We start from the raw sequence: 16594 nt of genomic DNA on the forward strand, positions 1-16594 counted from the left end.
GGTTTGGAGAATCGTGATCCTCCATCCCTTCTAGAGCATGATTTGCCTTAAATCAACTTGCAATACATCTGTTTTCTTTAAATTGTACCTACATTTTTAAATGCTCACAAAGCAATTATTTTTGTTATCTGTTTCTAGGGTTTCAAAGATCCAGTTTACCGGGCCAGAAGAAAGGAATTTGCAGATATAGCATACAACTACAGGCAGTAAGTATGCAGATTAGAAAGAAGAAACTACCTCCTAAAATAACTTCTTTGGCACAAAATAGGTGTTCCTTTTGATCAGTGATTTTCAAACAGTAGTCTACAGACCACTGTTAGACCACAGGGTCCAGATGATGGCCCACAACAGCATTCACACATTCACCATTGATCACCTGGCCAGAACTCTGCCTCTTCAACCACCAGTCAGCTGAATGTTTATCAACATTCAGTAATCTGTTAATCAGTAAAAAAAAGTTTGAGGAACACTGCAGAAGGTACAGTAGAAATGTGCATCTTGAATTATTCAGAAGTGATAAGGAACATATTAGACAGATTATAAATCAAGATTAGCTTTTCCTCGTTTATTCTTTGCAACAGTACTGCTTCAGTGAAGATGTTGAGGAACTGTCCACATGGCTGAAATGGATGTGGAAATGGCATTGGTCATTTGGTCAGTTAGAGGGATGATGCAAATTATGGCCCTGAAGGAAAGAAGAACAATCAGACAGGCAGGATGAATTATAGCAGTTCTGGGATAGAGCTTTAGGTTGGACTAATTGGATGCAGCATGAAATAATTGAACTAAATAAGGCAATTCCTAGACTACTAGCAGGCAGGCTAACTATAGATGCTCAAAGAATAATATAGCAGTGTATCCCATAGCTGGAGAATCCATGGTGCTTTATTCCTCAATCTTTGGCCAAAGATCTCCAATTAGGATCACCTCACTCTCTCTGTAAGTACTTGATTTGGTTGTTGAACTAAGAAAAAGGCAAAGGAAGTGGAGGTGATATAACAAACATATATTTTGAGTGTGTTCGGCTGAATTTAAATTCATAAAGGGGGAGGTAGTTTGATCATCAAAACATTTTTCTTGTTGTTCAGCTGAATTTAAATTCATAAAATCATAAGAGCATCTATGGATCATTTTACTTTGGGATAACTGTGCTTTAGAATGTTAAATTAAGATCCAATCTTTCAAAAAGAAGCATCATGATGGACCAAAAAGCTTATTTTCATTGGTAGCATTATCTGTAGCAGACCTGGAGGCCTTTGAACAGAGAGGAAATCTAGGCATTTTGAAATCAAAGGAATGGAAGGGAGAAAAGTTTAAATAAAATAGTTTGTTATCAAATTAAATAAGAAAAGGCAAACCAGAGCAAATGAAGGTAGAAAGTCTCATGTGAATTCTAGATTCATTCATATGGGGCCCACCTGAATTCACTGAGAGTCCAAATAAAATGGACCATCAGACCAAATGTTCTTCCAGTCAAATTTTCCATAAAATGTTTATTTTCTCTTGCTTGCTTTCTTCCTCCTCTGTTCTTAGATCCTCCTCTGAGTGCATTTATCCCCCAATTACAGCCTTCTGGTAATAAATGGCATTCAGGCGAGGATCAGGCTCCAGCCCCCACAAAGCTTTGTTATGTAATTGTGCTGCAGCATCAGAGGCGACTACAAAGCACCAGGCACTAAATAAAACAGCATCTCATATGCTTCACATTAAACGGGGGAGAGGAAAGAAGTGTATATAATTTGCATTATAGCAAGGACTAGGAGCAAGATTAAAATAATGCATTGCGTATATTCTTGATCTAATTGTGTCTATCGTCACTTTCCAGCTGCATGATAAAATGTTCAATGAGCTAGTTTGTCTTTACACTATTTCTGGACTGTGGGACTGAAGAGATAATGTAGTAGTGATTTTATGCATGATCCAATTTGATAATTAAATCTTATTATCAACTAGTAGGAAGTGCAGAATACACACACACACACATACACACACACACAAACACGTGTGTGTGTGTGTGTATACTACTTGATATAGACAATAAATAAATGAACCCTCTACAGCTTGGAATATATATATGAGGAAGTACACACACACACATGTATGTATGTATGTATGTATGTATGTATGTATGTATGTATGTATGTATGTACTTCCTTATATATATATTCCAAACTGTGGACGATTCATTTATTTATTGTCTATATCAAGTAGGACTCATTTGAAATTCATAATACAACCAATCTTTAATAGCTAATAAAGCAAAGGGGAATAGAATGGCCAAGAATTGGCCTTCCTTCCTTCCTTCCTTCCTGTGGTGGGATTCAATTTTTTTTTACTACCGGTTCTGTGGGCGTGGCTTGGTGGGCATGGCAGGGGAAGGTTACTGCAAAATCCCATTCCTCTCCATCCTAACCAGCTTTCCAGCTCTGTTCTCCTGTGCAAGGCAACAAAAGAAGGACCAGCCAATCAGCTGGGACTCAGGAGGCAGAGAATAGATGGGGGTGGGGCTAGTCAGAGTGGTATTTGCTGGTTCTCCGAACTACTCAAAATTTCCACTACCATTCTTCAGAACTGCTTAGAACCTGCCGAATACCACTTCTCCTTCCTTCCTTCCTTCCTCCCTTCCTTCCTAGGAAGGTCATCTCCCACATCCTCGTTTGACAGAGTTTTTGTTAAACAATTGTTTGAGCTGATTTTGGAAATTAGTGTTTTCTGCTTCAAAACTGATGATATGATAGAAAGGATATCAAGGCCCCACCCAAAATATAAAAGAAAAGAAAAAAGGATTTTGAATCCAAATTCAACCTCAATGATAGAACAGGGAAAACTTTTTAACAAAAACAGGATTGATTTTTATAGTGTTCACTGATACAGATAGAAGCTAACATCAATAGTTCTAAGAAATGGGGTTATGGGGAAGGGGCCGATATGTAACTGGAGCCTAGCCATTGTCTTTGCATGTTGTGTAAGCCAAACCTTCATGATGAGCTGGGAAATGGTCCCTTCTTTGAATAGACAGAATAGCATGTTATGTGGAAACAAATGCTACACTTTGCTAATTCAGATTTGGGGTGTAGTAATTTGGAATTTTAGAGCCAGTGGTTGACCCTTCTGGTTTGGGTGTCTTTGCTTTGTCAACCTATTTGAATCTAGCCATTGTGATTTATGGGTATGGATAAAATCATACTTTAAAAATCCTTGAGTTGGCATGGATTCATGACAAAGAGTTATAGCGATGAGAGTTTTAATAAGGTTCAAATGAAATCACAAAGCCAGTGCGTGAATATTTTTTTTTCCACCAAGTCCACTTCCTGAAGTTGCTATGAAGATGAAACAGGGCAAACTATGCATGTCCTTCAAAAAAGAATAAGATAATCAGGAAAAGTGTAGCTTTTACTGCATGCATGTGTGTATATATATATATATAGGAAAACAATAAACATGCAAACAATAGGAACTATGAACATGAAATTATAATCCTTTCAAGGACAATCTGTGGAGCAGGAAGGACAATTGAGGATGTTGTTGTGTGGCTCATTTTTAAGACCCTCGGTCATTCATCTTTCTGTCCCCCCCCCCACACTTATGTATGCCCACACTTACACCCCCATCTCTTCAGTTCTTCCTTCTCACCTGCCACCCTGAGCCTTGGTCTATTGATCTCAGCAGCTTTCAAATTGGTGTCTGACAGAGCCTTAAACCTCTCCTCTTTTCTTAGGCCCACGAAGGTGGCCTAAGGATTAATGAGAAATGTCAATGCTATAGAAACCACAGCAGTTTCATCGCACCCCCCCCATCTCATTCAAAATCATGTTTAAGGCTCCAGAGATCAAGGAGGACTGGTGCAGAGACACAGAAAATTGCACAATTATTGGGGGGCTGCCCCTAGGATCAGGCTGAAGTGAAGGGACAAGGAACGGTGGGGGTATCACTCATCTTCTGACAAAGAACTGCCACTTTAGAAATCCCTCCTATTATCCCCACGGTGCCACAATCCTTATTCAATTGCTGGGGAGGGGGAAAGCTTTGGGGGCAGGATGAGAGAAAGGCTTAGATAAGTTGCCTGCCCATGTTTAAAATTATTTTCTGAGCAGCAGACACCATCCCTGCCCCGGGTTTTAATGTCAAGGCAACAAGTTGAGCAAGTCAAAGGATTCCTTTTGGGTTCAAGACAGAGCCAGGCTGACTGTTGGGGACTTATATTTAAGGAAGAGACAGATCTACTACTCCTGCTGAGCCATTACCTGGGTCGACTTTTAGCACCCCGGTTTTAAGGGCAGGAGAGATTGGAGGCATTGTTTGGTTAAGCCAGCCGCTTTGTACACCAGCCTGATTTTCAGTGTCGATGACACGTACATCAGATTATTTTGTCTTCGGATCATTAAAGCTGCAAAGCAAGAACAGCATGGGAGAAATTACTGCATAGTGAGAAGTAAGGAAGTTGGGAATGATGCTGAATTAATCCCCAACAGGTGTTTTTGTTTTCCTAAATCCAGGTAATCCAATCATAAATAATAGAGTGGATAAGGGATAAAGTAACTATCAGACCTTCTGGGATCCCAGCAGTGTTCTTTACCGTCTCCTTTTCTGCATCTTCTTAAATATCAAAATCGCTTATGTTAACCCAGATGGTCTTATGCTGGAACATTTTAGGAATTAGGGCCCAACTGTGGGTGGAGCAATTGCGTGTTTGCTGCAGATTTTTAAAAGTCCATTGCAAGGAGGGTCTCATTACAAAGCGTTTTTTTAAACGTGATGCTATCCTCTTGGTAGGGCAAAAGAGATGACTGTATATGTTCATCTCTTCTGCAAAGAGCAAAGAGAAATTGTTGCAAAAACACATTCTATTCTTTTTATAATATCTGCTCTTTTTATAATAAAAGTAGGCTTGAATTTTCTATTGTTCCTTTGTGCGCTTATTTACCTGATCTACCTGCTGCGTGAGAATTCTTGAAGTTCTCAGAATTGCACATGGTAATAATTCAAATGGGATGGGTTGCTGGGAGTTCGCAGGGGTTTGGGAGATCCTCTAGCTAAGATTCTGCACAGTTCAGAGAACCCCCCAAATCTCACTCCCGGCCCACCCCGCCCCTCCCAGGAGTCCCTACACAGCCTATTTTGGATGCAGGTAAGTGCAGGGCGCATGGAGAGGCTTGGGAAGGGTGAAAAATGAGCCTCCCTGAAGTTTGGGAAGTCCAGAAATGGGCTGGTTTCCAGCTTCCAGAGAGCCTCCGGAGCCCAGGGAGGCCATTTTTGCCCTCCTGGAGGCTCGAAGAAAGCCTCCGGAGCCCAGGGAGGGCAACCCCCGCCATGGTGCAGGAGGCCGACTAGGTCACGCCCACCCATGGTCATGCCCACCCAGCAACTGAGCAGAAAACCTGTTGCTAAAATTTTTGAATCCCACCCCTGAATTCGACCTAATGCTGTGCTGAAAAATTCTGTTACATTTTTATCCTGTCGTTTATTCATTCTGAAGAAAGAGAATTTGTTTTCAAAATTTATTTCAGTGGAGGAGAGATTTTTCCATAATATTTTGATGGATGGAGCATGATGTTCTTGATTTGCTACATTATCAAATGGCCGAGGAATGCCCTGTCTGACAACTGGAGAGTTGTATCTGTCTTGACTTTCTGCATTTCTCTTCAAACTTGATGGAAGATCCTATTAGTCTGTTTTATTTTGGCAAATTTGGGAAGGTGCATTTTCAAAAGGCAACTGGGCTTTGGTTGTTGTTTTTTTGAAGATGTTTTGCTTCTCATCCAAGAAGCTTCTTCAGTTCTGACTGAATGGTGGAGAACGGAAGGATTTGGGCAGCTAGAGAAGACTCAGAGAAATGGAAAGATGGCTTAGCAGAAAACTATCCCAGTAGTAACACCCTCTGCTGCTTTTCAGTAGAAGAAAACCCCAAAATATCTGATAATAAGCCTAACAACCTTTTCCTCATGGAAAAATGTTTTCAGAAATTGTAAGTTCAGCATAATATCAATTTGATCCAATATACGACAACTTCATATGGATATACCAGACAGGAATAAAATGACCAGAACTCTGATAATTCCACAATAAGTTTAATATGTGAAAAACATGATAAGCTCATAGCAGTAATCAAACAGTGTCAAAGTGGCTTGTCTGAAGCAGAATATAGTGTTTATCAGAATTTTAGCATACATTAACCTTTGAGGTGTCTTATTTCTTTTTGATCTGTAAGTAGATTTGGTGGCGGTGTGTGTTTTGAATATTGGCATAAAGTTGCTTTAAAGTACAATGGAAGAATCAAAGGGCACACATATGAACATACCGTAGCAAAAAGTTTATTGTAATGATTACTTTCCTTGCCTAATCTTTAAAGATCTGCCACAGCACATCAGATCGTATGAACTGAATTTCTGGGGTTGATGTTGATAAGATGGTTATTTTTACTTCCCTTTCAGTGGGCAACCTATACCCAGGGTGACTTACACTGAGGAAGAGAAGAAGACATGGGGGATAGTCTTTAGGGAACTGAAGACTCTCTATCCTACACATGCTTGCTATGAACACAATCATGTGTTTCCACTCCTGGAAAAATACTGTGGCTACCAAGAGGATAACATTCCTCAGCTTGAAGATGTGTCAAACTTTTTGAGAAGTAAGTAAATAGTGGTTGAAAAACCGATATAAATGTGGCTTGTGTACCAGAAGCAATCAGACTGCAATTCTGTCCATATGTTTCTAGAAATAAGTAACTCGATTTCTGAATGAGAATGTTGAATGGAACTTTAGAACATAGCTACATCTGAAGTCACATGATAATCTAGAACTTTTCTGTTCTTTCAAGGCTGCACTGGATTTCGCTTACGACCTGTGGCTGGTCTTCTTTCATCTCGAGATTTTCTGGGTGGCTTGGCTTTTAGAGTATTTCACTCTACGCAGTACATTCGCCATTCATCAAAACCAATGTATACACCTGAACCGTACGTATTTAGTTTTGTAAAGTATACAGTTGTATTATGCTTGGAACTCTTGGAATATTATGCATGATCAAAGGGGAAGTGGACCAAGAAGTATAGAAATGTGCATATAACTTTATACTCAATTTGTAGAAAATATGCACAAATATTCTCTGCAGATGATTGATTTTTATTTAGAGATGTGTCTCATGTGTCTATAAGTTGGCACAACAAAGAACAAGGAAGAAAGGGAAGGAAGCCATGGTAGGGAAGTGTTAATTCTATCTGATTACACATATATACATTTAGCAAGGTAAATCAGGTAATCTGGTATATTCCAGATATCTTTGGCCAAAATTCTTGCAATCTCTTGCTTTTGGCTGGCTAAGCTTGAAAGAAGTCCAAAACATCTGTATGATTCTCCTAGTAGTTTATTGAAATAACCAGATTTTTCTAATATGTTTTCCCTCTCACAAACACATCTCATCTGAATGTTTTCATACCGATTTATCTTTTCTTTTAGTGATGTTTGCCATGAACTCCTAGGACACGTCCCTCTGTTTGCTGACCCTAGTTTTGCTCAGTTTTCTCAAGTAAGTAAAAGCTAAATTTTAATGTTAACCTAGTAGGAGATTTATACAGGCAGGAGATAATCCATTATCTCTCTAAGGGATCCAGAAAATGTTGAAATTTGACTTTGGTCTCAGGCCTAAGGTACAGGTGAAACTCGAAAAATTAGAATATTGTGCAAAAGTTCATTTATTTCAGTAATGCAACTTAAAAGGTGAACCTAATATATGAGATAGACTCATTACATGCAAAGCAAGATAGTTCAAGCCGTGATGTGTCATAATTGAGATGATTATGGCTTACAGTTCATGAAAACCCCAAATCCATAGATGACAATAAAACAAGAAACTGAAAATGTTTTCCTTTTACAGGAGATTGGGTTGGCTTCTCTAGGAGCACCAGATGATTATATTGAGAAACTTGCAACGGTCAGTGTTGAATTCTGATAATAGCTTCAGTCATATCCTGCAATTAATATGGAATGAAAGTTCTTGGCTGGTTGGTTTCAGAATTATCTTGCAACTCTTCCTTGAACAAATAATTCATTTTTACACTATACGTACATTATATGAATGTAGCTAACCATTAAAAACTCATTAACAATTGTAGTACTTTTATAAGCTTGAAATGTTTACCAAAAGATTATAACCATTAATGCATTTTAAATACAGTGAAACAAATCATAGCATTTTCGAAGGTTAGTTATACGCAGATTCAGGCTCCTAACCCAAATAAACAACTAACCATTATTAACTGATAATAAAATCATCAAGAAAGTGTCCATTCATGAACTATTCTTAGAACAAAATTTTCATTAATATAAATCATTTTATTTCTTTTATTTATTTCATAGCCCTGTTTCAGCATCATCAGAAACTCTGTAGCAACAGTAACAATAAACTCTGCACCTTATTTTATTTCAGGTTTACTGGTTCACTGTGGAATTTGGCCTCTGTAAAGAAGGCAACGCAGTTAAGGCCTATGGGGCTGGACTGTTGTCATCATATGGGGAACTGCAAGTATGAATTCATGAATTTTGCAAATGAAGTTGATGAATCTTTCTGCAAAATAAAAAATCTGGCATGGTGATGTTTATGTAGCTTTGTTTCAAATGCAACCCAGCTTAAATTTGGTAGCTTTTTCTGGTTTCCAATTGTCCTCTTGGTCCTTGAAAGGCTTATTCTCCCAATTTTCAAATATAAGCTATTCTGTTCCCTGGAACTCAGTGTGCAAGCCACATCTTTGCTGTCTACTTTTGGGGAAAAGGAAGGTTCCAAAAACAGACTAGTCATCAACATGGAAGCCAATTAATCCTTAATTCTGAGCATGAGGGTGCTGTCAAGGTTAGAGTGTCAGGTACAGACTTGCATCCTCAGCATGGAGAGGCCCACATTAAATAAACAGATCATGTACTGCTTCCTTTTCTTTTTTTAGCATATGAAGGCATCAATAAATCCAGAATATATCAATAGTACTTAGTCTTGTATACCTCTTTACAGTGCTTTACAGCCCTCTCTAAGCAGTTTACAGAGTCAGCCTACTGCCCCCAACAATCTGGGTCCTCATTTTACTGACCTCAGAAGGAAGGAAGGCTGAGTCAACCTTGATCCAGTGAGAATCGAACTGCCAAGCTGCAGCCAGCCAGCAGTCAGCAGAAGTAGCCTGCAGTACTGCACTCTAACCACTGCACCACCATGGCTCTTTATAACCCTTATTAATTAAAATGTCAAACAATAGTGTAAGAAAAAATGGAGTATGTTCATCCTTTTATATGGAATGTCCGTTTGGAGCTGCATCACATAATTCCCTTCTGTAAAGACATTCCATCATGGCCACGTGTTTCTTTTTTCCCCAGTTTTTTTTTTAATTCTGAGGTTATGAGGATTAAAATTCTGAGGTTATGAGCTCTCTGGCAGTTTTTTTGTTTGTTTTTCTTTTTGTATTTTGGCTCTCTAATTTAATTTTCATTTCTATACTCCTAAGCAGGGGTGGGCTTCAAAATATTTAGCAATCGGTTCTCTGTCCAGTTGCTGGGTGGGCATGCCCATGGTGGGTGTGGCCTAGTTGGCCTCCTGCAGCACTGCAGGGGGTGTGTTTTTGCCCTCTCCGGGCTCCGGACGCTTTCTTCAAGTCTCTGGGAGGGTGAAAACAGCCTCCCTGGGCTCTGAGGCTCTGGAGGTTGGAAACAGGCCCATTTCCAACCTTCCAGAGCCTCCGGGAGGCCCCTTTTTCACCCTCCCTGAGCCTCCACAGAGGTCCTGCACTTACCTGGGATCCAAAACGGGCCATGTGGGGACTCCTGGGAGGGGCAGGGCATGGAGGGCGGGGCCAGCCAGGGGTGGGATTTGTGGGCTCACTGAACTGGCCATAAAATTAACAACTGGTTCACCCAAACCAGGGAGAACTGGTAGCAGCCCACCCCTTCTAAGACATTTCTGTGTATACTTGACTACAATGCAATGATACTCCCCACCATATTCAATACTCAATATTCAATATTTAATGGAAAGAATTATTAGTCCTTACTAAGCTTAAACTGTGACAGCAACAATCATTTCTGTTTAAAATGTAAAACCCTTCTGTCCTTTTCCTTTAGTACTCTCTGTCAGATAAACCTGTCACAGAACCTCTCATCTTGGAAAAGACTGCAGTTCAAAAATATCCAGTTACTGAATTCCAGCCTATTTATTACATAGCGGAAAGTTTTGAAGATGCAAAACAGAAGTTAAGGTAAGATCTGCTTAGATTATTTGCAAGTGGTTTCACAGGTATCAGAACCATAAGTTTACCACCAGCTACCTTAGAAATCTTTAATTTGAAAGAGGAGTTATAAAGTTATTAATAAAAGCTGACCTGTGAGATAAATGATAACCCAGAGAAGTTGGATCCAGGGATACTCAGCAAGATAAGAATGAGAATGTTGGCATTCCAGTGAATCTCCCATTTTCATTCAGCACTCAAAAACAAAGATCATCCAAGTAAGAATTTATTGAAGAAGTCATGTTGGCACATCTGGGAAAACCCAAATCTGAGAGTTCTGGGTTTTCCCTTCCCAATTGAAATTCCAAACTCATCCCCTGCACCGACCAGTCCATCACATGGCCCAATCAACCATCATCCCAACTGGAGACATTCTTCCAGACACTACTCTCCAGGTGAAGGGTAACTTGTCCTTGACTTTATGAGAAGAATGTTGTTCAGTCTAATCTTTCATCACTCTATGAAATCTCCTCTCCCAAATTCCCAGGCACTAAAATGTGGCAGCCTTGAAGCTTCCAAATAAAATATAGTTTCCAAGGCTGACAGGGAAATTGAGACTGCAGGAAATACATGTAAGAGCAAAAGCAAACAAAACAGTCCCTGTTTTGTCCCCATATCAAAGGAAAGGCATCACTTACTTTCTACCTATAAGACATGCATAATAGTTTTTATTTATTGCACAAGATCTCAACTTTATTGTTCCTCTTTCCATTTCAAACAAATTATAAAACTTACAGTCCCTAGCTTTAAAGAATGACATTTCACCCCAAAACTTGAACATATGGTTGCCTTTAAATGTTTGCTCTGCATTTACAGAAAATATGCCTCAATGATTTCACGTCCATTTTCAGTCCGTTACAATCCATATACTGAAAGAATTGAGGTTCTGGACAATATCAAGCAATTAAAGAATTTATCAGATGCCATTGGCAGTAAGTACTTAATTTCAGAACTTTGGATGGGTTTGCTTGGATGCCAACCAAGAATCTTTTATATGTGTGTTTTGCCTTTTCATTTTATTCAATTAATAGTTCCTCGTGTATAAAGAAATGGATGTTTGACTTCAGGTGCATTTTGAAACTTCAAGCACCATATGACATAGATGAAATAATCACGTACAGGTTCTTAATAAATTGTAAAAATACTTTTTTTTTTGTATTCCAATTCTAATAGTAAGTTTAAAATAAAGATTTTTGTAGTTAGATTGCACTGACATACTGTATGTATTCATTCTATCCTGGAATTCAGAGGAGTTTCATAACAAATGTATTTTTGTAGACCATATACATTTTTTGCTATTTATCAACTTCAACATCTTTTTAATAGTTTTCTATTAAAGATTTGAAGAGCTGAAAAAGTGGTTGTTTGTGCACCAAAAGATTCTTGTGAGTGGGAGCTTTTATGTTGTATGGAATGTGCTGGTTAAACAGGAGATGTAGTTCATGTCATGTGGTCACATCTGTACTCTTGATTGGTCACTGAATTGACCTCTGGTTGGGTTGTGGGGAGTTTTCTTCATTCTTACCTGGATCTAGCATCGTGCTGGAGTCTCCCCTTGCTGTATCATTATGGCATGAAGATAACTATCTTTTCACACTATGAAGACAACAATGCAAAGATAGGACATTAAATGAATCTCAACATAACTGTGAGTTATACCTTGAGGATGCCTGATATAATCCAATAAAGAAACTTTGTATGGAAGCCTTTGTAGTGTTTAGCTCCTTATCCCAGGTATTTTGGAAAGATAAATATTGTCTGGGACAAGATAAGGAATCTACAGACAATCAATTTACAGTTGTATCACAGTTGATCATCTCATTTTTCTTCTTCTTCATAAGTCATTCAATACATTTCATCCAAACACATGTATAGGTAGTTCTGGACTTACGACCACAATTGAGCCCAGAATTTACGTTGCTAAGTGACAAATTTGTAAAGTGAACTTTGTCCCACTTCATGGGGCACATTTCTTGCCACATTTGTTAAGTGAACCACTGCAGTTGTTAAATCAGTAACACGGTTATTTAGTGAATCTGGCGTTGCTTGTCAGAAGGTTGCCAAAGGGGCATCATGTGACCCTGGGATACTGAAACCATCATAAATATGAACCAGTTGCCAAGCATCTGAATTTTGAGCACATGACTACAAGGATGCTGCAACTGTTGTAAATGTGAAAAATGGTTGTAAGTCACTTTTTCCAATGCTGTTGTGACTTTGAATGGTCAGTAAATTAACTGTTGTAAGTTGAGGACTATCTGTATTGTCAGCCTTGCATTCTCCCCATAAGATTGTACTATGTTTTTTTTTTGGTTTGCCCAGTAATCTCTGCATTATTATCTCTACTGACAGGATAAATTGTGAATAGCTTCATGTGCATTGCCTGGTAGCAAAAGTTAATATGCAGATGTAACACACATAGAGCAAAGTAAAACTTTTATTTTTCTTGATTTCTTTGCAGATGAAATGGAACTTCTTTGCAATGCTCTCCAGAAGATAAAGTGAAAGAGAGACTTCTGGGCTTGTCTTGTTATTTTTTCTTTTAACCAAATCAGTTTGCCCATAATTAACCTATAATTCAGAAAAGTAACAAAATATAATATATAATATGTTTATATATATCTATAGATAAATCCCTCTCCAGATTTGGATATGATCATATACATCTCTACAAAATTAATGTAAATAACTCTTTAGGTAGGAACTAGGCCTTTCAAACATGATTTCTATATGACAGTGTTGAAAAAGCAAAATGTAGGAAAATAGTAGAAAAGCTAAGCATACTCAATCCATCTTTTATATAAGAGTTATGCATTTTTGAAGTGCATGTAATCAAGTGTTTTTATTCTTTCCAATGCAATGTAACATTGTAAAGGTGATCAAGACTCTATCAACAGGGCAATTCTCTGAAAATGTTATGGAAAGGGACCAAAGTTGATGTAGGAGAAGAAATGGCAAAAGAAAGAGTGAAATTGAAAATGGTTGCATAAGGTCAAAGTTGCACGAAACATCCTTCTGCACATTAAAAAAAAAATCCAATGCGTCTCTGCAAAGAATTCAGGAAGCTACATTGTATCCATACCTTTTGAAGTTTTTATTAATTTTACTTTTATTGTCTTACAGTGCTAATTATCTATGGATCAGTGTGAAGATTATGTTGATGTTAGGTATCATATATAATTGTATAATAATGTCCAACATGTTAAAGATAAATATTTTAAATTGATCAACTGGGATTGATATAAAGTTCCATAGGTAACCTATCAGGAAGGAGATAATTGTGACATGCAAAAGTCCAGCATGCTGTGCAAATACAACACACACACACACACACACACACACACACACACACGTATCTTCAGTACTCATGTTCCACCTACAACTCTGTCCCAGTTCATGCAGTCTACTGATGTGTTTTTTCTGGTAGAATCATTTCACTGGCGGAATATTTCTGTGCTGCATATGTCTGCAAATTCATGGCTTGCAGAGAAAAATCCAATTTTTACTGCTATCTTTAAATGTATATAGATTATTTACATTTATCATCTGAAGAAGAGTGTACAATAATACCCTTATTCAAATGATTCAAATACTGGCTAATGTAAAGCTAAATATTTTAAACAACTATACTTAGATTTAAGTTTTTCATTGCTAGCTAATTTAGAGAAAAAAATAACCCAAGTTTGGTCATATTTTTCTTAAACCAATATTTAAAAAGTATAATTATTTCAATAAATACAATACCTCTGCTATTTTTTTTTGCCTGGAACCTAATGTTTTTCATAATGGTTATTCTTTCAAATTAATATATTAATTATGATTGACTTATATTTTAAATTTATTTTCATTGAAATGTTGATGGTTCATGTTAAAGTAGGAACAGATGTAATTGAGTTAATAAAAAGATTTGTTAAACTATATGTATAAGTGATTTTATGATGGAATATAATCTGGTAATCCACAAGTGAAGGAGAGGCAATGTTGTGAACTAGGCTGATGTTACTGGAAAATAGGATTTTCTATTTGCATTATATATCCGATATGAAAAAGGAATTATAAAGATAAGCTGAATAAATATGTGAGAAGCCACATGATTTTCATTTCATATGATTCAGCTAATGATCTAATTAATATTTTAAATCAATGCAGTCTGCAGCCTTTATTTTCTTTACATGAAGTTTAATTGGATGTTTAAGATTTCATTGCTTAGTAGCAATATGAAAAGCAATTGTTAGGCTCTTAATAAGTACTCTTTCAGCTCATAAAACATTGCTTAACATGACTAAATTATGTCCATGTTTTCCAATGTTGTGGCAAAAATGACCAAATTAATTAAGATTGGATATTGTCCTTAATTATAACAGTCACCTGTTTCAGAGGTATCTGAAAAAAATCACCTGGGATTAGGGCTGTCGTAATGCTAGTCAACATAGGGATGAATACAATAATAAATTTCAAAATATAACTACTTATATTTTAATCTCATTAGATCTATTGAGAAAATGACTAATTCACATTTTATGAGACACACTTATATTCCTGAAGCAATTTTTGTTTAGTAAACAACTAAAAAATCATTTCAAAAAGGGAAATCTATACCTTCATTTATTTATTTTATCAATTTTTAAAAACCTGTCTCCCAATCTCCGTCATAGAGAGATTCTTGGACTTCTCCTTCTAGTTTCTTAGATTTTTTTGAACATGCTTTTTGCAATAAAATTGCAATTAATTGAACTAATGTTTAAAACTCCAACTAATATTATAAATATTCATAAAATCATAAATATAATTTGATTAACATTTTTATTATGATTATATTCCACTACTAAAATTATAGCACTATCACCTATCAGTTACACTCTCTTGAAATTTTGCTGATAAAATTTTTATATTATTACTATGTTACTAAAACCAATTAGTTCCTTTTAGCTCTCTTGGATTTCCCAATAAATAACAATGGAACCAAAATAACAATTATCAACAAAATATTTATTTTCCTTCTAAATACTTTTAGAAATAACATGTATATTTCCCATAAAACAGTTAATATATGCCTATTTTTAAGAAAACCATGGCACATTAAAATATACATACAATTTAAATTACATTGCATTCAAATTTAAATTTAAATCAAATTGCATTCAAATCAAGGATTTAATAACCAAAAAGGAATAATTAGGAGCCCTCCTCAGAATCGCATTTCTGTACTATCATGAATAAATTGTGCTTCACAATGATGTACAGAGACTCACAAACACATTTATCGCCTCTTAAATGAAAACTAACTGGAGAAGCAACTCTTAAGTACCAAAGAGAACTATACCAATTTAATCTACCGGTGTGGATTCAATTGTCAATTAGCATTTTTCAGCACCGAGGACAGCACCAGAGTGCCGCTACGAATTTTCGAATTGCTCATACAGGGCGAAGGATGAAATGGTGCCCAACTGCTTTGAATTGATAGCGTTGAAGTGTTTCAGTCTTGGGCAATGGGATCTTAAATTTGGCTTTTAAGGGGGCTCTTCAATACCTTAAACACATATTTGGAATCTGGGTTGTGGGTGAAATAAAACTTAATGTAGGTTCATAGGCTTTGCAAATATCATGCAGCTGTTGTTTGCATTTAAGAGTTGATTCCTTGAAAGGTTTCAAGTAAGATTCTCTTCATGCAATGTGACAAGTCTGTATTGATTTTCTCTGTGATGTTTTTGTAAATATTTGCCAAGACAATATCAAGGAATTGGGCATATCTCTCACAAAATATCCCTTTCCATTAAAGAACAGATAAAGGGTTTTCTTTTTTAATGGCAGGGGCTGAGGGTAGTTTAGAGAGGCAAATGAAATGATATAAGAAAATAGGGTGTTTGTTGAGGAAGGGCTGGGAGGATCAGATTTATTAAGGAGTCTATTAATTCAATTGATTTTAAGATGCCCTTAATAATACAACTTGTAGATGTCTTTGACAGAAAGTCAAAAAGCAGAAATCACGTCTGATTTCCTTTTCATTTGATACAATGTGCTTGATACTAAATTCGAATTATTTTACGCTGCAAATCTTCCTCAGAGCCTTTTGAGCCAGGTTGCTTCCCTGATGCCACCATCTTCCTTGAGGTAAATCCCACTGGAATTCCTACTAAGTAAACTGAAGAACCACACTTAAACGTCACGTTTATCCATAAACCCCAACAAAGAAGCACAAATACTGTGTTCCTATTCCTCTGCTTGTTCAAATAAATTACACGATGCTCTGAATCAGAGAATTTCAAATAATAATATCTAGGTTTCCTTACAACGTCGGAATTACAAACGATTTAATTCCAGGCAAACTTGGAATT

At 37.0% G+C, this 16594-nt stretch overlaps 1 protein-coding gene across 1 annotated transcript in view; it reads left to right on the forward strand.

Annotated features, from left to right (window-relative positions):
- Positions 1-14353, forward strand: part of PAH (phenylalanine hydroxylase) — a 36382-nt gene extending 22029 nt beyond the window's left edge. Inside the window, exons 5-13 of the mRNA XM_026695011.2 lie at positions 139-206; positions 6432-6628; positions 6818-6953; positions 7453-7522; positions 7871-7927; positions 8423-8518; positions 10096-10229; positions 11076-11191; positions 12721-14353. Of these exons, the coding sequence (XP_026550796.1) occupies positions 139-206; positions 6432-6628; positions 6818-6953; positions 7453-7522; positions 7871-7927; positions 8423-8518; positions 10096-10229; positions 11076-11191; positions 12721-12764 (918 nt within the window). The 3' untranslated portion in view covers positions 12765-14353. The remainder of the gene's footprint in view (positions 1-138; positions 207-6431; positions 6629-6817; positions 6954-7452; positions 7523-7870; positions 7928-8422; positions 8519-10095; positions 10230-11075; positions 11192-12720) is intronic.
- The last annotated feature ends 2241 nt before the right edge of the window (positions 14354-16594 follow it).

Source organism: Notechis scutatus, chromosome 6 (assembly GCF_049901735.1).
Source record: "Notechis scutatus isolate UNSWTSFEM ecotype Mainland chromosome 6, rNotScu1.2, whole genome shotgun sequence".
In the NCBI taxonomy this organism is placed as follows: Eukaryota; Metazoa; Chordata; class Lepidosauria; order Squamata; family Elapidae; genus Notechis; species Notechis scutatus.